Genomic DNA, 27211 nt, shown 5'->3' with positions numbered 1-27211 from the left:
AACCCCTGTTGGTTAGATGAGAATCTCATTGAAGCATCGCTAACTGGAATTTAATATAAAGCCTAGTTCTATTTGAGAATCCTACAAGTCTATTCATTCGTTAATTTCACACCACATTGTCGCAGCACTAAGCTCAACAATGAAGGTTCAAGGTTTTTTCCCCTTTTTTTTTTGAATTAATATAATTGTTGGTCTCCCAAGTTTTTTGTTGAGATGTGTGGTTTGTTTTGGGGGAGGGGGTTGGGTAAGGATTCAGTTTCTGAATTGAGCGGCGAAACCGTTAGTTAGGCTATGTTTGAAGGGAGGGAAAAGTAAAAAGAAAATAAGAACGAGAAAATACTAGAAAGAAAAACTTTCAAAAACAGTTAAAAAAAATTACTATATCTGAACATTTTTCTCCTAGTATTTTTTTTCCCTCTTTAATTTCCTTTCCATTCAAACATAGGATCAGTCTCGTTACAAAAGAAAAGGCTACAAGGGACTTAAGATTTGGACAAAGTGCGAGGCCCAAGTTTAAATATCAACGATAAGCACGTAAACAACAATGACGTTTACTATACAGGCGGTTTAATATTACGAGTGCATTCCTGCATCACACTCACTGTATAAGTACGCATAGCACAAAGGGAGAATTACTTGTCGAGAGTACACAAGTATCTGTTGGAAGTAAAATATGGTATGTGTGAAGAACAAAGGTTAGCATTTTTGGCTACTTGTGTGTTTGGTCGGAAGACAAGGAGACCTTGCTGAGCCTGCTCGGTGGCATTCTGGCGCCATCATTGCCTCTCGTGTTTCTGCTGCTTCCTCCGCCACAACCATAAACCGCCCTGTATGCTAGTGCTTTTCCCAGGTGGCAATTCTCATGGTATCTTTTGTCTGATGATTGTTGAACGGGAACGTCTTGGCCGTTGAAACCTGCGGTGTCTGAGAACTCCACATTGCCTTTCTCACTTGCCATTTTTCTGACGACAATGCAGAAGCAAATGGCATTGCAGCAAGTAGACAGCCGGCTGGTCTTATATAGTGCGTGAAAAAGAGGAAAAAGGAAGTGGATTGGGCGTAATGATCAAATATGAGTGACAAGCTAGATTTAAAGATGTTGAAAGACTGAAACAAAAGGGATCAGCTACTAGATCCCTACTCCCTAGGGTTCTTTACCAGCTCATTTGTTTCTTTTTTTGGATTCACTTCCGCCACAAGAAACATAATATACCAATTCCCTCATCTCATGCGAACACGTTCATTTATTATCAAATCTTATTTTAGTAGCACACTGATCAGAAGCTTGTGTTGCCTTTTCTTTTACAAGTTATATGCCATTTCAAGATCTAGAGAATAGATTTAAACATCCTGCCATTACTGGAAAGTTCAATGGAAGCGTATTTTTCATATCATTAAAGTAAAATTCAAACACAGATAATTAAAAACAAATTTCCAAATTTCACCTTTAAAAATTCTTTGGAAAATGACTTCCTAGTTGGACACCCTCGACTTGTCGCAGTCCAGTAGCATTTTAAGTAACATAAAAAGTGAAGGATAAGATTGGGGGGGGGGGGGAGTGATTGCGTGACTTTGAAACAATGCTATGTGGATTACATTTTCTGCAATTCGAAGCCTACTTTGATCTCATAACCACAATCATATAACTGAACTCCTTCTCTCTTCTCTCTGGTTGAATTTCACACAAAGATTTCTATTCAAGCATTTTAATCTAACACGCAAGGGATGTAAGAAGTAATTAGTAGAATTTAAACTCGACTGTATGCTAATTAACCGGCCCAGTTGCCATTTTAAGTAGTTCTGACACGATTTTAAGTGGTTCTGAGACGATTGATCATCAACAAAAATCACCGACAGGCTTATAGTAAAAGGTTTAGAAATGGAATATGATGCTTGTTTCAATGGAACATGTCTACAACCAAAAAATGCATACGTAATCATGTGCATATAATTTTGTTTTGTTTTTTTATATAAACAAATGCCTTTCTTGTGGATGAAAACTTGAAAAGGGCCCCACGATATGGACTAAAACAAAAATTCCAGAGACCGGTTTACCCCTCGACAAACACTTGTTTACTGCACATGGTCTTTTAGTAAATATTATCTTACATCGAAGGAGGAACCTTGATCAGTCATAAGTTATAGTTACACACTCATGTCCTCCATCTAACTTGTGCCACCCTATCATCAAATATCTCTTCAACCAATTCAATGAAGTACACTAAGTCCCCCAGCATCTAAAATCTTACCAAATCTTTCTGCAACAGCAGATAAAGTGGCACTGTTCTTACAAAAAGCAAACCTGATGTATCTCTTCTGGTAATTACGATCTTGGTTAGAAGCTTCTGAGTTGGGATGAAAAAATCCTTGTCCTGGTACAGCCACCACCCCTGCTTCTACTATTAGTTTCTTAACAAATTCTACCTAAAAACCAAGAAAACTTTAAAAGTAGATCATGGTGTGTTTGGATGAAACCAAACCATGGTTTGAAGAATAGCTTTTGGAGAATAGATTCTGGGAAAAATAGATTATGTGAAGAATAGATTTTGTAAAAAAGTGATTCTGAGAAGTGAGAGTGTTTGGATAGTTGTTATCAAAAGTACTTTTTATATATACAAATTACTAAAAAAAACATAAGTTAATATGATAATTATATAAAAGATAAATTTTATGATATATTTTAATTTGAAGGAATAAAATTGTTAATAATATATTTTTTACCAACATAATTAATAATACATAAGATAATGTAATTAATAAATAATTAATATGTATATATATGTTTATAAGATATAAGGTTAAATATGTTTATAAAAAAATAATTGAGAAATGTTAAAGTCATATTATTATTGAGATCTACTCTGACAGGCACAATCATCTCTCCAATTTGAGCCAGAAGCAGAATGAATTCACTTTTCCTGAAACCATGGTTTTGGATTCCAAAACCATGGTTTCGGCCCAAACCATGGTTTCAGATTATTGGCCCAAAATTGATGCTGTTTGGGTGATGTCTCACCAAAACCATGGTTTTGCCTCCCAAACCATGGTTTTGAGGGTCACCCAAACAGGCCATAGTAGTTTAAATATTTCTCAAACTAATTTTACCAGGAGAGCAGAGAATGCACATACATCAGAATGGGGGTAATCGTCAGGAAGCTCAGCAAATAAAAAGAAAGCACCTTGAGGCTTAAACTGTATCTTTAAACCAACTCTAGCAAGCAAATTAATGATATAATCTCGTTTTGATTCATAATCCTGAGTACAAAGTAAGAAACACAAAAAGATGAATGACAAAGATAGAAACGATATGGTTGTAGAATCTATTGCAAGACTCATTATTCACAAATTGTGAACAGAACAAATCTTCGTCAGACCCTAAACAATTCATGTTGTATTATGATGTAAATTCTAGTTGTTTGGAACATGGTCATATTTAATGATTTATAAGAACAATAATCATATCTTGGTCTCTTACTTTTCTCATTGACTCAAAGTACTCAGGGCGGCTACTCAAAGCAGTCAGAGCGGCTTCCTGGAAAGGTGCAGGAGCAGAATCCGTGGTTCTGATATGAATATTTCTGATTGCAGATGCAATGAATGCCGGGGCAATAGCCCATCCAACCCTCCAACCTGTTTGATGCTCGACCGTCAATAAAATTATGTTATTCTCATTAAAAAAAACTCGTGATTTTGTTTTTAAAAAGAATATATTGCAGGTACAGTTTGGTTTCATGCAGCATTAACCTGTGACACTATAAGTTTTAGATAAAGAAGAGGTTATAACAGTCCGTTCTTGCATCCCTGAAAATGAGGCAAGGGAAATGTGCTTTGCGTTGTCATATGTTATATGCTCATATACCTGCATAAAGTACCAGGAGAAAACATTATGTACATGTTAGCCAGATAAATTTTCCTTATCTAGCAATTCAATAAAGAAAGAATGAGGCAAGGAAGCCAATGCAAAGTTAAAATTGGGATGTTGATAATAGAATGAACACACATCACCATAACTTGACACAAACGCTTTGTCTCTACTCTCTACAATAAAAATTTGTGCTACGAGGCATATTTCCTCGTGTTATACTTGACCGCATTACTATCAGGAGATTCATATGGAACATGAGTAATCATTGTATATCACCAGACAATTTCTTGCTGAAACCCTCAAATTGAAGTTCCACCAGCATAAGGAAAAGGAGCATCATACTTCATCTGTTACAGCCAAACAATTTCGGCTGCAGCATGCTCCAGCAATAGCCTCTAGCTCGCCTCTTGTGAAAACTTTGCCAGTTGGATTGTGAGGGCTGTTTGAAATTTATGTTAGCATTGGCATAAACCATAATCTGAGGATAAGCACATCCTCTTAACATTCACGTTCACAATGATGCTGACAAGTTTTGATCAATTTAAAATATCTTATATGGGTTGTTTTCCTACGGCTCAACACCTTGAAGCCAAGAAACTTTTCATTATCTTTTGTTAACATTACAACTACAGTCTATTCTCAGGTGCTTTACACACTTCGGAAAAAGAAGACTTAAGCAAGAGCAAAACATCAAAACGGGAAACAAACACATTAAAAGCACACCAAACTCCTCCAAGAATTGCAAGTTTGCAACTAGCCTCAAACGATTACAGCATATCAGAACTAATCGGATTTCATTTTCTTGAAGATGAAAAATTAAGAAAGACTGAATGATGAATTTGCCAGCAGAATACATAGAAAGGATTTTAAGACACAACTCTAACGTTCACATTGCTAAAAACCTGGAAAAATTATGTGTCTTTACAGTTTAGGCGTGAGACAGGATTTTGATTCACTCAATCACTATTCTCTCAGTCTCATTCTTAAAAGAGCCAGTTTGAGGCTTCTATGATGAGGATGAAAGTCTATCTAAGGTTGAATATAGTTAAAGGAATTTCCAACCTGTTCAACACGATGGCTTTCGTTCTTTCAGTAAATGAGTTCAGGAATTTGGTTGGATCCATGGTCCATTGAGGCGGGTCAAGTGGCACGTGTACCTGTGATGCCCATAAAGTTCACCAAAAACAAATAGACAAATAGATATATAATCAAAGTTTCAAACCGGCCAGTTCAAAACGGGAAGCTGCAACACCAGACTGCAGGCTTTATGATAGCTGCCAAATGGATTGAAATCTTACCGGGACTCCCCCAGCTAAAAGAATGCCAGCTTCATAAGTTTCATAAGAAGGGTCGAACACAATGACCTCATCACCCGGGTCAATTACTGTTTTAATTGGAATACAGGATGAAAAATGATGAGGTGGACTAAAGAAAAAGGGGCCAAAGTATCTAATCAACTCATGTCTTGATGCTTAGGAAGCAAATAAAAAATACACACTTGCAAAAATTGCTGCAGCGAACGCTTCAGTTTGACCACAACAAATAGCCACGTCAGTAAGAGGGTTGATGTCTAAACCATGCATTTCCTTGACTATCTTTGCAAGGTGATCACATATTCCTTGCACATGTCTCAAATTAGAAACAGTGAAATCTGTCAAAGTTCGGAAAAACTGAAAAGCAAGGTGTGGATCCAAAATGAACGAGCACACATGCAATCTAAATTCTAAACTAGCTGGATGTAACTTCGTTTATAATTGTAAGCAAGATGTTTGCTTAATACTTCAACAGTTCCAGAAAATCCACCTGTACTGGTTGAAGTCAGAAACAATGGCGGAAATGGCAGCATTTTTTATATGGGAAGGAGCGGGGAAGTCGGGAAAGCCCTCGGCGAGGTTGATGGCGTTGCTTCTCTGAGCAAGGTATGACAGTTCTTGAATAGGAGACGACGCAAGCTTCTTTGCAGAGCGGGACAGCTTCCTTTCCATTTTCGTACCTTATCCTCCCCAGGGCCTGTGCTGTTTCCTTATGCTGTCGTCTTCTTTCCACCGCTACTTTTATAAGCATCCGTATGTGTACTTGTCACGAGAAAATCCAAATATTTTTTTGTTATTTTATATTTTTCATTACGTTGACACAGCCATCGGGCCCTCGTCATTACAACTTAAAACTATGGGTGCCCAAAAAAATTATACTGACAAACCACAAAGCAGCGACTTTTTTCCTCTAAACAATTAGTTAATTACTCCTCCGATCCTTATTATAAGATCCAATTTGACTTTTTATTTGGTTCTAATTATAAGACCCAATCTATTTTCTCTCTTATATTTATGTATTTTTTTCCAAGATAATCCTTCTAATAATGATAGTTTTAGCCAATATACTTAATTAGCAAGGATATTTTAGGAATAACAACACTTATTTATTATAAATAACCAACTTAACTTACTTCCTTAATCTCCTCAAATAAGTCAATTGGGTCTTATAATTAGGACCGGAGGAGTAATATAAAATCAAGCGCAACTACAGGACAGTTAGCTTGAAAAAGGCAAGCTATTATCAATATCTTACTATCGACCCAAAAGGTAAAGCAGACAAACCAGAGCTCGCTCCGTATTGTCGCCCGGCCATCCTGCTTCTATCTAATTCACCAGGCAATTTTTGTATGATATTAAATTTGATGGGATGAAATATAATTTTTATTATCAAACAAATTTTTTTTTAAAAAAAACAGCCACCAAGGGGGGGAAAAAAAGGCCATGCCAAATCGTCAATATAAGAGCAAGCCAATCCAGGGAGAGTTTTCTTTGGGAAGTGGGCCCTGTCTGAGACAAGCAATGCTCTGTAAATAGCTTCAGTCAAGGCGTAAGCCGATATACCGATGTACCGATATATCACATAGGTTCTGATTCTTCAGCCAAGCAAAGCACATGCTCTGTTTTAATGCAGAATGAAGAGATCGGGGTGGGAGTCCGGGAGACACACCAGTTCACGGGCGGACTCTCTTGCAGCGGAGGGTTGCTTTAGAAATACTAAATCTAACTTATTGCCGTATTTCTGTCTCATTTCATGCGACGTTTAAATGCTGGTGTTTGCCGCGCTGGATTTCTCTTTTGCCCAGTTTGGATCTTCCCTCCTTCTTTAGAGGAAATACATATTTTCCCTTTCACAGTAACTCATGCAGCATTTTTATAGTTTTTTCCCTGCGATTTTCCTTCTACAGCTAAATTATCTGATAACTGTTGATGTATTTATGGGGAGCTATCCTTTTGCGGCGTGTGGGGGTTTTGGTTATTTCCAGTTGTTCATTTGGGCTCTATTAGACGATAACTGGTCTTAAAACCGATCGGCCATTACAAGAAATTGCTTTAAGTTGTTTGGTGCATATGGACTATAGATTATTTGGGTCGGGCTTTGTCTTCTGTCACATCCACATCTCACTGGCTGCTTTTATATTTGTTTGTTTCTTAAAACAAAATTTGGATTCATCTAATTGGACACCTTAGCACCTGCTCCATAAGATTCTGGCTCTCTCTATTACTCCCACTATATATATCAACGTCACCCCCTGATTAACAGAAAAGTGCCCCATCATAATTCACGAACTGAATCACCCGTAGATGCCACCCCTCCTATCCCCCACTGAGTTTCTGTTGGGTGGAGTATCAACACATAGAAATTAAGAGGAAAAAGCATTGGAGCCACGGTCCTTCAAGATTGATTATTTCCATCGGTTCGAAACTACAGATTATGAAACAGGGTAGAAGATGGAAGCCGAAGGTAGTGGACGTTGAAGCAGAGAAGATCTGCAGGGATTGCCACACAAGGACTACCCCACTATGGAGGGCGGGTCCAGATGGGCCAAGGGTACGCCATCAACGGTTCCGTCGCTCTAATTATTCTATATTTTTCGAATGATCACTTCTTTCTGATTTTATTTTTCACGTTATTTCCAGTCTCTGTGCAATGCATGCGGATTACGATTCAGAAAAGGAATGGCTCTTCGAGGGCTGAGTAGTGCAGTGCCACAAAAACGCAAGAAGAGGACTCCGAATGGTAGAGTCATGAAGCAGCGCATGCCGATTGGAAGGCAGATGAAGTTAAGAGAGGAAGAAGAAGCCGCCATATCACTGATGGCTCTTTCTTGTGGCTCTACCTACCCACCAGAGCGACACTAGAACCCAACAAGAAACAAATTCATATATTTATTTATCCATTTCATGCGGTGTAGATCGTTAAATGCTCTTCTTTTGATTCTTTCGTATCTGGTTGGCCAAAATAAAATAAAATAGAATAATTTCAAGTATGCGGCATACTCTAACTGTAGTTACTATAGTGAAAACCACTGCCTTTCCTTTCGCTAGAGTTTTCTTCAATGTTCTTCTATCACCAAAAAGAAGAGCACAAGCGCACCGCCTTCTGCTCTGTTTTTCTAGAGGGGTCCTTGACCAATGGGAAGCCGGCACGCAAGTACACCGTGACGACAGAGACGTTGCCACGTCAAACGTTTCAGACACGCGTCCAGTACACTCGAGAAAGTACCTCGCGCCCTATTTCTAAGTCATCCGGGCTTTATCACTTCGCATACTATCGCATGCTATCCAGTCCAATTTTAAGAGTCTTGAAAGCAGAACAATTCAGAAAGCAACGACATGCAGTCAAGGTTATTGGACACGACAGCTAGGACTTCAATTCGTATGTTGTCTGCAGTCTATCGTCGTAATCTCCAGCGACGATTTTGCGCTGCCTCTAGCGGTCAGACCGCCGACCCAGCCATTCATTCCGGTGAACGAGAAGCCGGCCCTGCGGTTCACAAAGGAGAACCCCAAGTAACCATTTGATTCATTTCCTATCAACGTGATTGCTTCAATTTTTTTCTACCTTTTCCATTGTGCGCTGAGACTCTGATGTTAAATGTGTCTATGAGTATTGCAGGGGATTAAGAGCTCAAGAAATACCAAATTTGCGGAAACAGAGCACAAACCCAAAGAAGACGAGTTTCTCGAAACTCCCAAATCTCCGTATGAATCTTCGGCAAAACTGAAGAGTAACGGGGTGAACCAGCGATTGGATCCAACGTTTCAGCGAAAGCGGAAGCAGGGATCCAAAGCCTCTGAAGACGCGAGCTGTGCGGGTCTCGATGGAAGCCCCTGGCCGAAGGACAGTGGAAAGGATGAGAGGAACAGGGCGGAAAAGCTGGAGGATGAAAGAGAATACTATAAACATCACAAAGCGTCACCCTTGTCGGAATTAGAGTTCGCAGATTCCCGGAAGCCGTTTGCGCGGGCGACGGATGGGACCGCCAACTCTGGAGCAGGTAGGGATGTGATTGGTTGGCTGCCGGAGCAGCTGGACACGGCGGAGGAGGCGCTCAGGAGGGCTACAGAGATATGGAGACAGAATGCTATGCGTGGTGACCCCGATGCACCCCATTCAAGGGTTCTTAGGACTCTTCGGGGCGAAGACTTTTGAGGATGATGGAGTGCTCCAATGGATGTATAGATGTCCTTGGTTTTAATATGGAATTTTACTTCTCATATTGAGTGCTTTTTTTTTTCCTTTTTTTTTTTTTACCAGCATATTGAGTGCTTTTATCTTCTGGTTCTGGGGGCAGAATTATCTTGATGAACAATTAAGTTATTCGCAGTTATTGAAGTGCCACAAACAGTTGGCAGGGAAGTGCGCGGATTGACCGGAGAAGCCTTTCGCCATGTTTTGCCGGCGAACACGTCATATATTCTTTCTTTTTATTAAAAGTAAAAAATTACTCCTCTCTCTCTGTCTGTTTTTTTATTTTTTGTGTGTGTGTGTGGGTAGGGTACCATAGCATGAGCTTGCATATAAACTGGACAGTTTCGACTAAGACATATGTGGAAGCTGAAGACCAGCCCAAATCACGTGCGATTCAATGGGTCTACCAATTGGACATCCGAGTCACAGACAAGTGGATCTGAGAACAACTAAGCCCAAGACTGAATACAACATTATAAATTAATCCATCGTTGGCCTTTTGTGGGTTTTTTTTGGGGGGGGGGGGTGAAGAAGGAATGGATGCAATACGCATCCTCCATTTTTGTTAAATTGAATGCGAATCACCTGGACGTGGCTGGGTATTTCACCGTCGTGTGCTGTGTTGTTGCGATATATGTTACTGAGATGACAAGTGTCGTGATGGTGACGGGTGAGCACGCAGTCGGGGAGTCACGGTGGTTAGTTCCAAAGATCATGTGAGTGCAAGGAAGCCTGAAATCGAAGGGAGAGGCTAAGGACATAGAGGGAAGCATGGAACCAGAAAGAGCAGCATTTATGAAGATCGCTGGTTTAGAATTAGGTCCCTTTCACCCTTCCCATCTGCACACCGCCCGCCTGATCTTTCATCCTCAATGTCAACCATTACAGGACAGACAAACGACTTTTCGGCTTTAAAAAAAAAAAATTACGAATAATAATCTCGAGAATTTCTGGAACGTATGTTAGGGACCAAACATATGCTTTAGAAAGACCTTAATTACAAAAGTTCATGAATGTTGTTTGCTGCTCTTGTTGCAAACCCGGTGTATAATTATATAGTATCAGTAACTCCACTCTCAACTACAAAATGCTCCTTAAAACCAATGTTTTAAAAGCCGGACCGGAAGTCGAACCGGAAAGATCAACGGGTTATGGTTCAATCGGTCGGATCGGTCAGACCGTTCGGTCGGACCGATGACGCAATAATTAATTTAAAACAATATTATATACATATAATGAGTATATATGAAAAATATCAAATTATTAAATAATTTTGAAATGCATTTAAATAATCTAAAATTATAATGAAATCATTGAAAATGGACTAAAACCTTATATATTTAAATTTATGTATGTTTAAAATATTTAATGATATTACAAATTATCAATTCATTCAAATCAAAATATTTTTTTTAAAAGATAGACCAAATATCGAAACAAAAAGACTAGCGACTTACGATTTTAACATCACAACAATGTTTTAAAAGCCGGACCGGAAGTCGAACCGGAAAGATCAACGGGTTATGGTTCAATCGGTCGGATCGGTCAGACCGTTCGGTCGGACCGATGACGCAATAATTAATTTAAAACAATATTATATACATATAATGAGTATATATGAAAAATATCAAATTATTAAATAATTTTGAAATGCATTTAAATAATCTAAAATTATAATGAAATCATTGAAAATGGACTAAAACCTTATATATTTAAATTTATGTATGTTTAAAATATTTAATGATATTACAAATTATCAATTCATTCAAATCAAAATATTTTTTTTAAAAGATAGACCAAATATCGAAACAAAAAGACTAGCGACTTACGATTTTAACATCACAATATATGAAATTTTCAATGAAATAATACTATATGGTTATAAATAGTCTAAAAATATATTAGGATATTTAAGGGGATCAATTTTTTTATTTTTCTTCTATTTTTTAAAAAAATTTTAGTATTTTTTCAATCAGGCTAAAAAACCGTCCGGTTTTCTGAAAACCGTTCCGGTTCCTGGTCCAACTCCGGTTTCCGGCTTAATAACGGCTCAACTCCGGTCTAATCCGGCTCAACTATGTAAACGGTTTTTTGGTACAAACCGAGCCGTTAACGAGTCCGGGTGACGGTTCAACCGGTCCGACCGTCCGGTCCGGTCCGGTTCTTTAATCATTGCTTAAAACGTTTTAATTAGTCAACCATCAACAAAGGACGGACAGTTTAGTTAAAATGGAGAGTGAGTGGGCAGGAGATAAAGTTGGAGAAAGGGAGGTGTGAGAGAGACACGAACCCAACTGATGTAGTATATGTTAATTATATAAGCGTGCAAGAGAGAATAAATAGCGGGGGCGACGTGAATCCATTGGAAAGTTAAGCAGCAATGACCAATTCCAATTGATGAGTAGAGGAGTTAATTTGTGGAGGCACTTGATACCTAACTCATTGAACAGCCGTGAACGGAATGGATGCCCACCCACCCAAAATGAAAAGAGGCCAAGGCTACACTCGAAGCTTCATAAATCCCTATCCAATTCGAGGATTCTTCCACTTATCTGATTGCCTGTGTCACTCGCCATAGTCAAACCACACACAACCACCAACAGCTCCCAAGTAATGCTCGTATTTCCTCTGCCAACCTTTATTAATTATCTGCGTCCATCCCTCGGTGGCCCTCCTGCATCTGAATAGATTCTCCTTGTTTATTTATGAGCCTTGAGTACCGAGTGACTTGTTCAAGAACATCGTCAACATTGGGAGCCGAATGGGCCATAAATTAAATCACCATGCCAACCAAGAGAGGACGTCAAGACTCCCACTCATCACGGAGACCGAAATCCTTACCTACACGCCTCCCCCTCATTCAATGCTCGCCCACACCAGCTGTTTCTGTAATTTTAAGCCATATAAATACACACCCAATTAACCTCAACTCGACCTGCTGGGGGCAAAAAGCCACGCATGAAAGGCGTTTGTGGGAGCGTGGTAAAGGGATGGAGGGACTACTGGAGCAGGAGAAGGTACCAGAGGTTGAATGGGAGGAGGAGGAGGAAGGTGTGGGGCGGGCGATTCTGGAGGATGAGGGCGGGCCCCAAGGTCCGAATCACCAGAATCTCAGGGAGGGCTAAGAAGATGGTGCTGTGGCTGAGAGACGCCTACACGAGGATGATGATGGGATTGGCAACGTCGGGAGTGAGGGGAATGACCGGAGCCGACGCCGTGGTAGCCTTCGGCAAGACCTCCGTCAAGGAGTATGATCGCAACATGATCCTTCACATCTACAACTCCCTCCTCGTGGCGTCGCCCCACCGCCCTGCTCCCCCTCTCCCTCCGCCTAACTAAATCTCCGCTCTCTTCTCCACCTGAAATATATATGCTCTCTCTCTCTCTCTCACACACACACACGCACGCACGCACACACACTCACATATTATTTAATTCTCTGTAATAATCCACACAAGAAATCAAGACCATCTTACTTTTGTCTGGCATTGGGCATCTTTAAGTCAGCAATTTTCCTATTTCCGGCCGGCTCATTTTTCTTTTTCCCCAGCTGTTCAGGTCAATAATATACGAGAAGCTTTTTCCAGAGATTAGTGAGAGAGGGGGATGATTTAATTGCCTTTTCAGCCTTGTTTGCTTGGACAGGGCTGAGCTTACTCGTTTCAGACGACAAGTTCTTGACGAACAGATCGTCTCCGGTGGCGCGTACACTGCACTATTATATAATCCATCACACCATCTTATTTAAAACACACATTTCTAACGAATGCCAAGAATATCATAAAATAAAGAATGAACATGTTTCCCAATTTCATGCAAGCCGTAAAAAGTTAGGCACCTGGTTAATCAATGAACATGCTGCCCTTGTACGTTTCGTGTAAATTAGGAGTTTAAAATTGTGCCTTGTATGATTATGATGCGCCCCGTGCACTTATGAGTGAGAATTTGTGCTTTAATCTCTGATTTGATGGGGTCAATTCTGGATAAGCGCGTGTTAAAAGGCCGAACCTTTTCTCATGCCTTTGTTCTAGTCGTTGAGACAAAGGCCCATCACTTGGAAGTTTGGGATGCAGCCCAAATAGAGGGCACGATAACCTTAAAAAAAAAACACAATCCCCTGACTGACAGTGAGTCACACAACTATCTGCCAATTATATTGTATCTCATTAATTTAAATTTTAAAATAATTATTACATTAAAACATCTCATTTAAAAAAAAAAAAACAATCTTATTCTATTTTGACATAATTATTTGCCAACTATGCTGTATCTCTCACGGTTTCATTGACATTTAAATCACTATGATAAAGCTGGCAAAAAAATTACTATTATAAAACCATACTCGGTAGGTTCCTTTTAAATTAGGAGGCATTATAAATCGTTTTAACAATAAACGTTGGTTGTTCGTGAAACCAGTTTCCTTAAATCATGTTGAACGCTTTTGTTTTAAATTATTAAATTAACTTTAGGTTTTTTCCCCTGATGATACAAATAAGCGTACCCCAGACATTAATAGCCCGAGATAATTTGTAGCATGGAATACAAATAGTCAAAGGAATGAAGCGAACTGACGAAAGAAGAAAATATATGACTTTTCTTCGATATCGATATAGACAGCGGTCTACTGTAGACAGTGGTCCTACACACATCATCAACTGTAATTGCACAAGGCAAGATAATCACACCACGGAATTAATACAGCATAACTCTCATCTACGTAAGTTGATAAAGAATGGCGCACATTGGCACAAGTATAGAGGAACTCCGTCTTCCTCCAATCTAAGGGAACTGGAATTTCGTGTAGTCTTGTGCTCCAGCAGGGGGGTTTATGTACACCCAAAGCAAGGAGATGATAATTGAAAGCAATCCAGACCAGACATAAACAATGGTCGGAACCTTCCCTCTCTTCCCCATCAACCCCTTTGCAAACGGATAGAGATGGCACAAGACCCAGAAACTAAAGAAGACGCCTCCCACCAGTCTGCTCCATTGTGGGAACTGGCTGTACATTGTCCTGGCTACACCAACAGCGATAGCAATCATGTTCACCATCATGATTGTAATTGGAGGGACCATTAGAAAGCTCCATTTCACCACATAGAGATCTGCAAACTCATCATCTCCATCTTCTGGAGTGGCAGACTTTGAGGTCAGAGTGAATGATATGTCTACTCCTGCTATCACCTTCAATAAGCCCTGTAACACAGCAGCAGGATGGGCACTTGTCCCTCCAATTAACCAGAATTGTTCGTTCCGCCACCAGTCATGTAAAGTGATTCCTGACCATTTGATCTCCAGAAGTGCAAGCAAGCACAGTGTCAGTGTGATGGCCAATAAGAACACCAAAAAGGTTACGCTGAGGGATTGCACTATAAACTGCCCCGAAAAGAGAGAGACCGCAGGAAGAAAGCAATAGGCTAGCAGAAACATCGAGGTGAAAGGATACATTCCCACATTGAAGTATGCCACCCTCTGCAAAAACTTCATTCTAGGACTTGCAAATAAGGCGTTATTCCTTGAGAAGAAGATCTCAACGGACCCTGTGGCCCATCGGAGCACTTGGTGGAGCCTGTCTGTCAGATTGATTGGCGCTGTTCCGCGAAAAGCATCCCTTTTCGTCACACAGTACACAGATCTCCACCCTCTGTTGTGCATACGGTAACCAGTCACCACGTCCTCTGTTACAGAGCCGTATATCCATCCTACTCGCTTGCCCCACTCAGTTTTGTCCTCATAGAAACAGGATACCACACTTATTGCCTCTGCAACAGTTGCAGCATCTAATGGTTCTCGTGGCACTGCAAGAGAACCTGCTGGCCTTCCCTGTGTTCCTCGTCCTTGCACATCTTGAAGCAACCTGCCCTGGTATTCTGCCACAGGGATCGATGCAGCGAGGGTAGTAGAGTTTCCAAACCTTTTGGGAAGAAGCAAAGACTCAATATCCGCGTCGTCATCATTAGGATCACCATTGATCGGGAGAGCTATTTCATCTTCTTCCTTCTTTGACCTCTTGGGCTTTCTCAGAAACAATTTAATTTTCTTCCTCCCAAGCCATCCGTGATGTTCTGTGGCTCTAGGAGGGCTAAACCCATAAATAGCTGTTCTCCTGAAAATGCAGCCTGTACCCACGTACATTGGACCTTGTAAGCCATCGAGAGCTCTCATACTCACATCAAAGAACACAGTATTGTGGTTTGCATATCGGTCACTGGGGTCAATACCCTCAAACCTCTGTGGGAATTGAACGTAGCATATCCTATCACCACCCCTGTCAAGCATAAAGCACATGCCTTCTCTAAGAGCTAATGAGTTGTGTATGTAATGATCACAGTCAAGATTCAGAATAAATGGTCCGTTCGACATTATAGCACTAGTGCGTACTAGAGCATTCATGGCCCCAGCTTTCTTGTTGTGATCATATCCTGGCCTCTTTTCACGAGATACATAGACGAGCATCGGCAACCTAATATCAATCGCTGTTGTATCGATCAAGTTCTGTCCATCTGCTTCTGCACCATATTCCGGTTCTGCATTTGGCGGAGCTAACATAGCCTGCGGAAAAAGATGATATTTAGTGCCTTCGTTCTACACACACACACACACACACACACACACACCAAGCATTATGTAGATGAGTTATATAAAGAATTTAAACCACCTGAATTATACCGGCATGGTCCCCCCTTGAGTGATCCGGTTCTGCTGATGCCCAAGTTCCTGGCCAATGAGAACCATCGGACATCCATGTTGCCTTGGGAACCTTAATGGGTTCGGAAACATTGGTACCCAATTCCATCTGTTTCTTTTTTGCTCGCAGCTCCTCGTGAGCATTGTAAGCATCGGATCTTCTCCTTATTGATTCTGGCAGAGAATTTATTCTCACTTTAAATTCATCATATTCTCTCTTCACCTTTCGCCTCTCCCTTACAAAGTCTAGCCGTACCTTGTTCTTCAGAAAATCACCCTTCTGCCCGAAATATGCTTCAGGATTTCGGGGTTCTATCTGGTGCTTTCGACAAAAAGGAACCCATATTCTTGCAAAGCTGGCAGTCTCAGCTAGAGCTTCAAAGGTCAATAAAGATCCACCGTCATCAGACAAGTAACATGCAACCTTCTCCACTGGATAATCAACAGCTAGGATTGAAAGAATGGTATTTGACGTGACAAGAGGAGGCTCCTTTTCTGGGTCTGCTGTAGAAACAAAAACATCGATCCCTGGAAGATCAGATCTCCCTTTAGGGTTACGGAGGTTTGGGGACTCAAATCTCTCCTTCAGTACAGAGAGATCAGTAACTCTGCTCACAGGGCAGAGTTTAGGGAGCTGGTCAAGTAGCCATGAAAATGCAAACCAGAGCTCACAAGTAATGGACATTCCCCACAGCCACATTGCTTCGCGGTTAGGATGGCGAATCCTCCAAGTAAGAAATAAACCGAGTGCAGCAAGACGCATCAGAATAAGTAATCTGAAATAGATAGGTTGCATACATATGAGCATGACCAGAAACTAATTGGGCTTCATTAGCACTCTTTAAAATGAAATTCGGGCTCTCAATATCGGACCCCGACTTCCAAATAAAAACAAAAATCCAATTAAAGTATTAACTGCTACCATTTGAACTCTACTCAAAATAAGAATTGTCAAGAAATATTTGAAGTACGCGGAGAGCTAAGCATTGGGACTTACCTGTATGGACTAAGAATCGCAGCTGAAACTCCGACCTTCCTTGTTAAAGGTTTCCTGGTTTTCTCTGTGAAATCTGGTGGGTTCTCAAATCCGTTAGCACCTGATCCGGCGCCATACCCGTCTTTGGGCCACACAGCATTGCCATACCCATATGTTCCTTTTGTTTCAAAGAGCCAACGAGTGTGATCAAAGTCAGGGGGATGGTTTTGCGCTTTAAACGATTTCACAACCGAAAGCCTCTTATCCAACTTGAATTCTGCCATAGAAGGTAATGGCAGAGCCTGGTCTTCTTCTTCAGATATCTGCTCCTCTTCATCGTCACTTATATACTTAAAAGGTTCTTTGCAACCAGGACATCGACCTCCTCCATTTCCAGCGCACTCCAAATAACAATCTCTGCAAATCTTAAACCCACACTCGCAAGGACCACCGGACTTGCCATTCATTGCTTCCTCATCGCAACCTTTCATTCCACAAACTGGCCCAGATTTCACAGGCTCCTCTCCTTCCACGGAGCATTCAATCACATGCCCTCGGGTCACCGAATTGAATCCTCCTGTAAAGAGTGTACCTGAAATGTAACTTCTATCAGGCTTTCCCAAAATCTTGGCGTCCTCGGTTAGGCTAGTCTGTGAGGATGACAAGGTCTGGCGCTCAGGGGTGGGAGGTATATGAACAGTGTATGTCACATATTCAGAACTGAGTTCTTCCATCGCATCGTCTTTCGACATTGAGCAGCAATTACCGCCGCCTGATGCTCGCCTTCCGCCAAGGGAAGCTCTGTTTCCTCTGCCACTAAGAGGGGAATTTGGATTGTTCGACACTGAAGCACGTGGAACAGGACTGGTTAGACCCATACTTCTACTTCCACTTCCTTTACCCGCCGATGACACAGTTATGGTCACCGGAGAGGAGGAAGGAGAAGCAGGTGTTTTGACCATCTTTGCCGGAGAAATTGTCTCCGAGTCCAAAATAGGAGAGTGAATGGGCGAGAATAAACAAAATGAAGTGATGATAAAACCCGAATCGTCAATCAAATGCCCATAACGAATTGGTGGGAATATTGAAGTGAACGATGATCGATGAGAACAGGGGAGGGAGGGGGAAGAAGAGGGATAAGAACAGCTTGTGAATTGTGATATGGGGCAACGGTAGAATTTGAATTTAATGGAAAAAAGGTCGCCTGCGATTTCATTGTAACGTTCGACTGATCTGGACCGTTGATTGGATGAGATCATGCAGGGGCTTGCTGACGGAAGATGTCCGTTTGATTTATGTGGTCCCTGCACGTCACGAGAAAAGTCAAAAGGGCATTTAACTTCAACGGTCTAATAAACTGAACGAACTTCGATGCTTTTCGGTTTTCCTTTTTTGAAAATAAAAAAATATTAATAAAGACAATGCTGGATAATTAAGGCGTTTCCATCGGACGGGCAAGGCAAAGGAGCTGCTTTTGTCTACTCTTTACTTATCTTCCCACTTTCCGCTTTGGTCGTTTGCTTATTTGTTTTACATTTTTTTCAAAAAAAAAAATTGTAAAAGTTGTTGCTCTTTGATTAAAATTATTACGAAAAAAAAAATTCTGATTCCACCTTTTGATCATAATAATCTGAGTGATTTAAGTGCTAAAGATGAATAGTATTCAATAATCACATGTCAAATTTGAATGGCAAGCAAAGCAGAAGTTGTGTTTTGACTTTAATTTTTTCCCCCTTCATGAGATGAAACATTTTATGAACTTTAAGTTCCAAGTTTAAAATGAGAGGCATATCTTGAATTCAATTTTGTTTTTAAAAGATGGCAAAGAAATTTTGTTTTTTTTTAAAAAGGGCATATCTTGGATCTATGAAGCCAGGCAGAATAGAGCTACGGCACATTAACAGCCTGTAGGTGGGCAGCGAATTCATAACGATCTTCAAATTCGCAGACACCTATAGCCTCCCACCTCGTTAAATTTCAAATATTTACGCCTCTAAATCAAACATCACATTACATATATATGATTTTAAGCCCCAAAAAAAAATCATGAATGAATTCTCTCTATCACTCATATGTACTTTCTAGTTAAAAAAAAATAAATCATATGTACTACCTCCCCTACTTAACAAAATAGCTAGTTTGATTATAAATAAAAATCACAATATACTTTTTCTCTTAATTATCTTTTTTTTTTTAAAATAATCCTATAATAGTGCACGCATTAAATATTCATTAAATAATAGATCTAACTAATATACACCTAGCAAAGATATTCTAAAAAAAATCACTTACTTGTTACAAATAACTAACTTAAAAAACTTTTTTAATTTATTCAAATTAACCAATTAGCTCTTACTACTCCGGTCCTTAATATAAGACCCCTTTGACTTTTAGTTTGGTCTTAATTATAAGACCCTAATCCATTTTGTCTCTCATATTTATGCATTTTTTTCAAAATAATCCTTATAATAATGATAGTTTTAACCAACACACTTAATTAGCAAGGATATTTTAGGAATGGCAACACTTATTTGTTACAAATAACTAACTTAACTTACTCCTTAATCTCCTCAAATTAGTCAACTGGGTCTTATAATTAGCCGGAAGTAGTATATTAAAAATGAAAATAGTATATAATTGAAAATATACACCCAGACATTGAACTTGGTTTATCCGTCGCTCTTCAACACGATAGAATCCAACTTAAAAGCAATATGAAAGGAGAACAAGGTTTCAGAAAAAGAGTAGCAGTTGTACGAGATTGATAATAATAGTAATAATAATGATTACGACATTATTTCAGAAACACATAAACCCTGACAAATACTAGGTTAATAATGCAAGGACTTTCTGAACCCTTCTATGAACATACGAGCTAATCTTAGCTCCAATTTTACCCCACAAATATGGGTATCACTCAAGGTATAAGCTAAGCCTGTTAAGAAAGGGCATGGATAACAGAACAATGCTAACTGTCAAGTGCTTGAAAGAAGAGATGAAAGGTATGGGGCCACGAGCTAAGCTTACGTCCGAAGTTTCCGAAGCAACCAATTCTTTCGCAGCTTAACATCCAGCGCTAGAAAAGTTCTTGCTTTTTTTTCATCCTCCAGAAAATCGCAGGCATCCAAAACCAGATCTTCATCCATATCAGGCAATGCTTGTACTGCTTCTATCACAATCTCTATCGGTACTGAGTTATCATCACTCTTTTTTGTTGACAGAGAAGAAACAGTAGTTGCCATCTCCTGGAGAGTGCTAGCCATGCCTACTTCAACGTCCCTTAATCTTTTGGGGCAAGTGGAATCGATCTCTAATTGGCGCTTATGTTTCTCACTAGTATGTGTTAAGTCACTCACATTACCATCATGGTATTCAATATAATTAGATGCTGCTGGAGATAGACCAATTTCAGATGGCTCCATACTCACATCTGCAACTGAATTTTGCGGATCCAAATCTTGACGCGGAGATTCCTTTTCATCAAAAGTGGGGTCATATATCACACACAAATCCTTAAAATATGGCACAGGTCGGGTCATAAACTGCCGCGCATCAGGATGCACCTGCATGTAATCATTTCAATGGTCTTTAAACCTTGTCCACATAAAGACTAATATATTATCATTATAAGCATTACTATTGCTTAAACTCTCTTGGTAAAAATGCAGTTAGCATTTAGCAATGAGGATCCCATTACATGCTTTCTCAGTAGGAAAATGAATTTGTCTTTCATTTTTCATCCAGAAAAATTAAGTAAATATGCACTGTCAAAGGGGAATGGATGTAGGCATTTTTGCCATGTTCCTACTTTTTTCCAATCCACTTCCACTTTTATTAACATGCACACCCTTGAAGCTTTACATTTTTCAAAGAATTTTAAGTTCGTTTTACTTTGTTTTACATTGCACGAAAAAGCTGACCAACAGAAGAGTAAGAAAGAAGTACCTAGAACCAGGGGGTTGGGCCTTGGTAAATTGCTGTATTACTGAATCCAAGCCCAATAATATCATCAAAGAGAGGGAATTGATAAATAAAACCACACAGATGATTCCCTATGCCAATGTAATCATTTACTAATTGAGTATTGATATTCCTAATAGATTTCTATAGTAGGTGTATACCTTGATGTAATCTGCCAGAGATAATCATCAGCAGTAACCATCTGCCGTGCATCATCCCAGACAAACCCATCCAAATGAAGTAGACTTTAATAACATTATACTGCCTTCTCAGAGTTTTGTATCGATTTTTAAGAATCTCTACACTATGGTCAAAGCCAAAATTTTCATTGAATGATGAAATCATCTCCATCCATGCTTGCTTGCTGAATGCACCATCAACCCGGTTTCCTTTGTGCACATGGGCAAGCATCAAGTTAATAAGATAATGGTCCATTGGTGGCTGCCAATAAGTGCGAGAACGGGTACAAGCCTTTGACAAACTTAGCTCAAAATCATCGTTTGCATTTTCCGGTATAGAAACTCCAAGGTTTTCTGCAACCTTTGTATCTTGGAAAACCTCACCAGTATCCTCACCGACACTGTTAGATTGTATGGCCATGGTGGCTCCATCATCACCTGGAATTCGACGACCTATTTGATTCCTTATCATCTAAGATTCATATTCATAATCACCATACATTGGAACATATTCCAGACCTTCTAAGGATCAACCATAGTTATATTAGTCCTCAACAACATCAACAACAAAACACAATCACTGAATTACCTTTTTCTGCAGTCAGTGCGCGTCCATAAATAGTACACAAGTCACTAAAGTAGGGAATGCTTTTTATTCTATAAGATCGGGCATCCGGATGTACCTGCCATTATCAAGCAAAAAATAATTAATAATTGAAAACCTTTATAAGATTAAGAGAAAAGAACTAAACACAAGATTCAATTTTCATTACTTTGATGTATTCATCCCAAACATTATTATCAGCGGTCACCATTTTTCGCTTTTCGTCCCAGCTAAACCCCGTCTGGGCAAGAAGCTTTGTAACGGTCCTATACAAATTCCTTAATGTTTTGTGGCGATTTTTTAGAACGTCTTTTTCATACTGAGATTTGAACTTTGCATTGAACATTGCGGACATGTGCTTCCATGCTCTTTTGCTGAACAGATGATCATCCAATTTATTTCCTTTGCCAACCTGCTCTAACATCAGACCAATGAAATACCGATCCATTTCAGGCGTCCAAATTGTTCTTAGCCGTTCTTTACTGTTTTGGGCTTCGACGCCCATGTTTCTAGAGCGCAAGATACACAATGAGAATTATTATCAAGCACTGAAAGTGAGAGTGCACTAAAAATAATAAATTAGATAAAATTTCAAAATTTTTAATCGATTGGTTAAAGACAAGACTTTGAAGCTAAATTACATAGGTATCCTTTGGCATCAAATTCATGTTATAGATACACAGTTGAAAACAGAAATAAAGAAATAATCAATGCTTAAAGTTCTGAACTAGGTGTGCCATTCAAATACCTTTACACGGCACAGAAAATGAGAGGTAAAGCCAGAATCGGAGAACTTGAATCATTATCCAACCCTAATTATCATGTACGTCAAGAGAAGGCCTCAAATTTAGTCAGAGAATATAATTCTTGGACGGTAAACTAAAACAAGGTTGCAGCGCCTTCTCTGCACATAGTTTACTTATGCATCCCACATTGCTCCATAAACTACATCACTACATTAACATTAATTCATTAGTACATAAACAAAATGTCGCGTATTATAACAGCTTAGCTCTTCAAATAAACTTCTACACAAAAACAAGTTCTCACTCAATTAACACGATGTTATCGGGTACGAAAATTGAAAGCAGATAACAGCCTTGCTGAACAAAATTTAAGAATGAATCAATGTCAGGTTGTGAGATAGATAGTCTAAGATTGTTATGAGTTGATAGATTTACAATTGCGATAATTTACTAGTCAAACTTGCCATCACAATCGAACAATGCAGTGAGATTTCCCGATCCCGGCAGATAGACCAATGACAGTTTTCAGCGGATACACCTTAACTTTTATGCATCATTTCCCACAGGTCCCAATCCGACGTAACAATCTGCTAACCTCGGACAGAGTAAACTCAGAAGGCAGCATATCATGCATTAACTCTTCCAACAGGCCTCCTCTCATTTAGCCCAAGTTTAATATAGGCAGTCAAGCAGAAGAGGAATATACGAGTAAGGAGGAGATATCATACACCCATTACTTTCCATTTGTATAAATTCCTATGTTTCTTCTCCACATAAGAATCCATTCGAATCTGGATGTAAAACTTCACGCTCTCCTCTGTTTAACAACTCCCAAAAAGTAAAGACTAAAGAGTTATTCTCGTTCGTGCGCGTCCTCCGTTTCAGACGCAAACGTCAAGGCCCTAAATTCTAAAAGGACAGTACGAAAAATGTTTGAGGTGACAGTGGATTGCGCAGAATTGGGGGGAAAAAACCACGAAGTTTAATTAAATTGACACGGAATAATGATCAGCTATGGTGGCCAAAACAAGTTTACAATGAATCAGAAAATCGGCGCCACGCGCCGTAGGCAGTATCAAGAAACATAAAATAAATGTTTGGGAGCGAATAAAAAGGGAAAGGCACCTTGGACTTGGGAGTATAGAGACTTCTGAATGCTACAGTTGTCGCCTTATTCTGCAAGTTTCGGGATAAGGTTTTCCTGAACAAGGTGGGAGCCGCTTTGTGCCTGTGGATGCATGGAATAGCGAATGCTGCCTTGACCTTATTCGGTTTATCCGTATGACAAGGGGACTGCTGATTCACTGACTGTAATTATACCTCATGCCCCCAAAACAAATGGTCACCCTGAGTTTCCTAATATTTTAAAATATTTGTCATTTTAAAATTTAATAAAACGTTAATGATAATAGAATATTCACTTTGACGAAATAAATACTAAAATAATATACTTATGAGAATATTTAAATTCGTTGGCAAAAAAAAGGAGAACACTTAAATTAAGAGTATTTTAGTTAAATATCATTAAATTAAATTTTACTAGAACACAAGACTTTTTTTTTTTTTACCTTGAACTAGAACAGAGACTATTGAATAATCCTTTTTATCAAAACCACTCTTCTACTATTAAACAACTACGGAGGTGTTTAGATAAGAACAAAACTATGGTTTTTGAAGTGCTTTTACAGTATACGAAGCAAATATATGGAGGAGTTTGTCTCGATTTGTAAAAAAGTATTTCTGAAAAGTAATTATAGGGTGTTCCAAACACCTCCTACATCAGTAAAATCTAGGGAAGAGAAATGAAAAGTAAATCTAGTGCACCCTTTATTATAATATATTAATATCAGCATTAATAAATTTTCAGAATATATGAGTATCAATTGGCGTCTTTTAGGGAATACTCTTCGTAGAAGTACATTAACTAATGTTCAAAAGAGAAAAAAAAGAGCACAACGATCGAGCTTCATCTATAGACAGATGACTCCTATGTTCGGCGAGAAAGACGTGAAACCCTGAAAGTCGAGATCATTTGTTTGACTTGTCCTTTCTCCAGGGCTCTCCGGTTTGGTTCGAGTTATTTAACGAGTCCTGATTCCCTCAATTTCAGTTATTTCACAGATTGGCTGTCCGATAATCTCAACTCTTGGTCAGTCCCCACAAAAAAAAAAATCAACTCTTGGACCAGTAAAGGAGATCCCAGATGGGTAAAAAAATTCCATGTAAAATCTGGAGCATCGAAATCCCGTAATCTTAAATGGTAAAAAAAAAAAAGAAAAGAAAGAAAAGAATCAAGTCATCTTTCATCCCAGGGAGCCTTGTCCTGATTCTGTGCCACAGGATGCTAGAAGAATAATTGTTTTATTAGATACACGTGGGCAATTTTTTTTTTTTTTTAACTCCCATCACCGGAAGAAGACATCTTTCATTCCCACTATTAACATGAGTTCAACCAATATCTGGTAATGTGAAGATGAGATGAAGCGCCATGAGGCGGCAGATTTGGACTGGACATCTCTCGATCTACCTTGGCAAGAACAATTCCATTCATATGTGGACTAATTAGATGTTACCTTGAATGACTTAGTTGAATTCACTGCCTTGCCATTTGATTTCCCTCCACCACCACCACCACCACCAACACCTGCCGTTTAGAGCATCAGAGCTTCTGAGAAAAACCCTGTGTCAAATGCGGCGGCGCGTCTATGCGCTTTAAAAGGTCAAGAAAGTCTCTCTTAATTCTTGTCAATGTAAATAAATCACAGAACAATGAGTAGTACAGTCATATACTCCTTATACCAGGGCTGTGTATGTTTGAACTGCCCCAGGCAGACTTAAAAAGAGGGGCCTTATAAAATATCAATGTGCCTATAGTAGTAGTTGTATCATGCCTGAATCATTAAGCAAATAGAATTACAGATTTGTATTGCTACGAGCCTTTCATGGATTTCGTAGGCTCCAATATAATATGGTCGGATAATCAAATGACTTTAAATTCCAACCACTGCTGGCAACTCGTTCCATCCTGTGTCGTGAACTGCAATTTTTATCAAGAAAACTACCATAATTATAACAAGAGGCTGAATTAAGATGGTTAGTAAGAGAGTAAGTTTTCAACATATTCCGTCCAACACCAATGCGGGTTTCTCTAAAATGCGGAAGAACTTTTGAACTCAAAGCTTCCCTTATCATCTCCATTGCGAGCTATGGCTTATAAAGTACTGGAAATCAGGAAGTTTAACCTGCAACCGCTGCAGCCAATTGTCAGCAGCCTGTGACAAAGAGTTCGCTTGCTGCCACTCAGAGCCTCCGTCAGGAGTGAAAATTGAACCTCTCAACTTATAGGAAGCAAGGGCAAAAACCGGAAGAGAAACCTTTGCACCAACACCCACGGATCTTCTTGGCACCAGAAGCATTAAATTGTGGTTGAAATTTGCCTGCACCAGTTAGAAAGAAACGGATTCAAGGGTAATGAAAGGGAATAGCTTCAATGAGTGTGTATTTCTTCTCAGAATGAATAAGATAAACATACTTCTTGAAAGAGTTGATAAGGAATGGAAGGTTAAGAACGATGCATCCAAACTTCTTAGCGTTGAGCCAACAGGTATTCTATAAATTGGATACCTGAACCGACGTTCAATTCATCAACACAACAAATAACGAACAAGGAATAACCACAACAGCAACAACAGAACATCATTTACACCTACCAAGCCACTGAAAACCAACTTGAAGGCAATAGATCACAGCTTCTGTACTTCTTTAGATCTGGAAAGTGGGAGGCAAGACTAGTAACCTAAGGAACAAAAAGAAATCAGAAGTGTCCAGATCAGAACATTAAAAAAAAAAATCCATTAAAACCTTGAAGAACGGACTTGCCTTGTCATAAACAGGTGGACGAAAATGTGGTTGTTCTCGTTCAAATATTCAAATACAAGCTGCCCTGGATAGATGCAGACCTCAGTTTCATCGCTTGAAGAACTCAATGGCGGTCTATCTCTCAAACTTAGTCTGCTCAGCCTCTGAGAATTAACATTTATCCGGTTGTGCTGCATCAATGGACCATCAATACTCCCTCTGCCTCGCTTTTCTGTTTCACAATCACTGCTACCAGCGCTGCTTGTCTCCCTTGAAGACTCAGCATCACTGTCCTCACCAGGCCTCCTGATACAGTTTATAACAATAATTTACACATTTAGGATCGCAATGACAATACAATGATATCCATTTCAGAAAGAGTTAAGAAAACAAGGCAAAAAAAGGAAAAAGTCCAATGAGGCTATGATCTAGGTGCACGGCCCTGGTTATAAGCCTTTTAAAAGAGCACGTGACATGATATCCCTCCACTACAACAAATTTTACATCAACAATGTAAAGAGAGAAGATGAGAAGCGGCCTATATAGTTTACGAAAAAATAAACAAAAGCTTATAATTTGTTAAATTGTTACAGGTCATAAATCTTACAAACTGCCTAAGGGACAGTCTTCGCCTAGCATTTAGCGATTCACCCTTGTTTATCCCTCATGACTCAAAAACTGACCATCCCGTGTTGAGCATATGGTCACTTGCCACTCAAGCAGCACCTCAAAGGTACGGGCATATTCAAATTATGATTGCAGAGGTAATGGTAGTCACATGTTTCAAGATAACTTTAAAAACCTAGTATGCTTGATGGAATGGCATTT

General features: G+C 39.5%; 7 protein-coding genes and 1 pseudogene across 8 annotated transcripts; 3 read left to right on the top strand and 5 right to left on the bottom strand.

Moving 5' to 3' along the window:
* Positions 1 to 2026: 2026 nt before the first annotated feature.
* LOC114750288 (probable N-succinyldiaminopimelate aminotransferase DapC) lies at positions 2027 to 5900 on the bottom strand. Of its 2 annotated transcripts, XM_028938861.1 has the most exons (9): positions 5669 to 5898; positions 5364 to 5494; positions 5164 to 5249; positions 4928 to 5022; positions 4208 to 4304; positions 3745 to 3859; positions 3476 to 3630; positions 3130 to 3255; positions 2027 to 2424 (listed from the first exon to the last, which is right to left on the bottom strand). In XM_028938861.1, exons 1-9 carry the CDS (start codon positions 5848 to 5850, stop codon positions 2209 to 2211), a joined length of 1203 nt encoding a protein of 400 aa, XP_028794694.1. In that variant the 5' UTR covers positions 5851 to 5898; the 3' UTR covers positions 2027 to 2208. The 2 variants fall into 2 exon arrangements, with proteins under 2 accessions (XP_028794694.1, XP_028794695.1); XM_028938862.1 differs by lacking the exon at positions 3130 to 3255 and having other exon boundaries at positions 5669 to 5900.
* Positions 5901 to 7387: 1487 nt separating this feature from the next.
* On the top strand, positions 7388 to 8041 carry LOC114750287 (GATA transcription factor 16-like). Its single transcript, XM_028938860.1, has 2 exons — positions 7388 to 7729; positions 7819 to 8041. The coding sequence occupies exons 1-2, from the start codon at positions 7613 to 7615 to the stop codon at positions 8038 to 8040; spliced, it is 339 nt and encodes a 112-aa protein (XP_028794693.1). The 5' UTR covers positions 7388 to 7612; the 3' UTR covers position 8041.
* Positions 8042 to 8398: 357 nt separating this feature from the next.
* LOC114750291 (uncharacterized) lies at positions 8399 to 9334 on the top strand. Its single transcript, XM_028938864.1, has 2 exons — positions 8399 to 8691; positions 8798 to 9334. The coding sequence occupies exons 1-2, from the start codon at positions 8515 to 8517 to the stop codon at positions 9332 to 9334; spliced, it is 714 nt and encodes a 237-aa protein (XP_028794697.1). The 5' UTR covers positions 8399 to 8514.
* Positions 9335 to 12331: 2997 nt separating this feature from the next.
* Positions 12332 to 12712, top strand: LOC114750290 (uncharacterized). The gene has a single exon (XM_028938863.1). It carries the CDS (start codon positions 12332 to 12334, stop codon positions 12710 to 12712), a length of 381 nt encoding a protein of 126 aa, XP_028794696.1.
* A 1231-nt stretch (positions 12713 to 13943) lies between these two features.
* Positions 13944 to 18145, bottom strand: LOC114750297 (cellulose synthase-like protein D5). The gene is made up of 3 exons (XM_028938871.1): positions 17058 to 18145; positions 16032 to 16836; positions 13944 to 15925 (listed from the first exon to the last, which is right to left on the bottom strand). Exons 1-3 carry the CDS (start codon positions 17996 to 17998, stop codon positions 14153 to 14155), a joined length of 3519 nt encoding a protein of 1172 aa, XP_028794704.1. The 5' UTR covers positions 17999 to 18145; the 3' UTR covers positions 13944 to 14152.
* Positions 18146 to 19800: 1655 nt separating this feature from the next.
* Positions 19801 to 20639, bottom strand: LOC114750294 (uncharacterized). Its single transcript, XM_028938867.1, has one exon. The coding sequence runs from the start codon at positions 20603 to 20605 to the stop codon at positions 20060 to 20062; it is 546 nt and encodes a 181-aa protein (XP_028794700.1). The 5' UTR covers positions 20606 to 20639; the 3' UTR covers positions 19801 to 20059.
* Positions 19805 to 23838, bottom strand: LOC114750293 (L10-interacting MYB domain-containing protein-like). Its single transcript, XM_028938866.1, has 4 exons — positions 23651 to 23838; positions 21949 to 22191; positions 21765 to 21858; positions 19805 to 21613 (listed from the first exon to the last, which is right to left on the bottom strand). The coding sequence occupies exons 2-4, from the start codon at positions 22132 to 22134 to the stop codon at positions 21141 to 21143; spliced, it is 753 nt and encodes a 250-aa protein (XP_028794699.1). The 5' UTR covers positions 22135 to 22191; positions 23651 to 23838; the 3' UTR covers positions 19805 to 21140.
* A 1677-nt stretch (positions 23839 to 25515) lies between these two features.
* On the bottom strand, positions 25516 to 26709 carry LOC114750289 (uncharacterized; annotated as a pseudogene).
* Positions 26710 to 27211: the final 502 nt, after the last annotated feature.

The sequence above is a fragment of the Neltuma alba genome, unplaced genomic scaffold, assembly GCF_004799145.2.
Source record: "Neltuma alba isolate B1F8T4 unplaced genomic scaffold, ASM479914v2 tig00006416_pilon, whole genome shotgun sequence".
Lineage (NCBI taxonomy): Eukaryota > Viridiplantae > Streptophyta > Magnoliopsida > Fabales > Fabaceae > Neltuma > Neltuma alba.
This window is presented reverse-complemented; position numbering and strand designations above follow the sequence as displayed.

Bases quoted from the DNA above. Each gene is read 5' to 3' on its own strand.
- LOC114750293 (XM_028938866.1), bottom strand. From the start codon at position 22,134: ATGTCCGCAATGTTCAATGCAAAGTTCAAATCTCAGTATGAAAAAGAC. The intron at 21,859-21,948 runs GTAATGAAAATT...TGATAATGGCAG, and splicing joins TTTGGGATGAATACATCAAA to GTACATCCGGATGCCCGATC. The intron at 21,614-21,764 runs GTAATTCAGTGA...GTCGAATTCCAG, and splicing joins CGCACTGACTGCAGAAAAAG to GTGATGATGGAGCCACCATG.
- LOC114750287 (XM_028938860.1), top strand. From the start codon at position 7,613: ATGAAACAGGGTAGAAGATGGAAGCCGAAGGTAGTGGACGTTGAAGCA. The intron at 7,730-7,818 runs GTACGCCATCAA...CGTTATTTCCAG, and splicing joins CGGGTCCAGATGGGCCAAGG to TCTCTGTGCAATGCATGCGG.
- LOC114750297 (XM_028938871.1), bottom strand. From the start codon at position 17,998: ATGGTCAAAACACCTGCTTCTCCTTCCTCCTCTCCGGTGACCATAACT. The intron at 16,837-17,057 runs GTAAGTCCCAAT...TATCTATTTCAG, and splicing joins GCGATTCTTAGTCCATACAG to ATTACTTATTCTGATGCGTC. The intron at 15,926-16,031 runs GTGGTTTAAATT...CTTTTTCCGCAG, and splicing joins ACCATGCCGGTATAATTCAG to GCTATGTTAGCTCCGCCAAA.
- LOC114750291 (XM_028938864.1), top strand. From the start codon at position 8,515: ATGCAGTCAAGGTTATTGGACACGACAGCTAGGACTTCAATTCGTATG. The intron at 8,692-8,797 runs GTAACCATTTGA...TGAGTATTGCAG, and splicing joins TTCACAAAGGAGAACCCCAA to GGGATTAAGAGCTCAAGAAA.
- LOC114750294 (XM_028938867.1), bottom strand. From the start codon at position 20,605: ATGCAGGTGCATCCTGATGCGCGGCAGTTTATGACCCGACCTGTGCCA.
- LOC114750290 (XM_028938863.1), top strand. From the start codon at position 12,332: ATGAAAGGCGTTTGTGGGAGCGTGGTAAAGGGATGGAGGGACTACTGG.
- LOC114750288 (XM_028938861.1), bottom strand. From the start codon at position 5,850: ATGGAAAGGAAGCTGTCCCGCTCTGCAAAGAAGCTTGCGTCGTCTCCT. The intron at 5,495-5,668 runs GTGGATTTTCTG...TTCTAATTTGAG, and splicing joins TCTGACTTCAACCAGTACAG to ACATGTGCAAGGAATATGTG. The intron at 3,256-3,475 runs GTAAGAGACCAA...CTTTGTACTCAG, and splicing joins ACTTTGAGTCAATGAGAAAA to GATTATGAATCAAAACGAGA.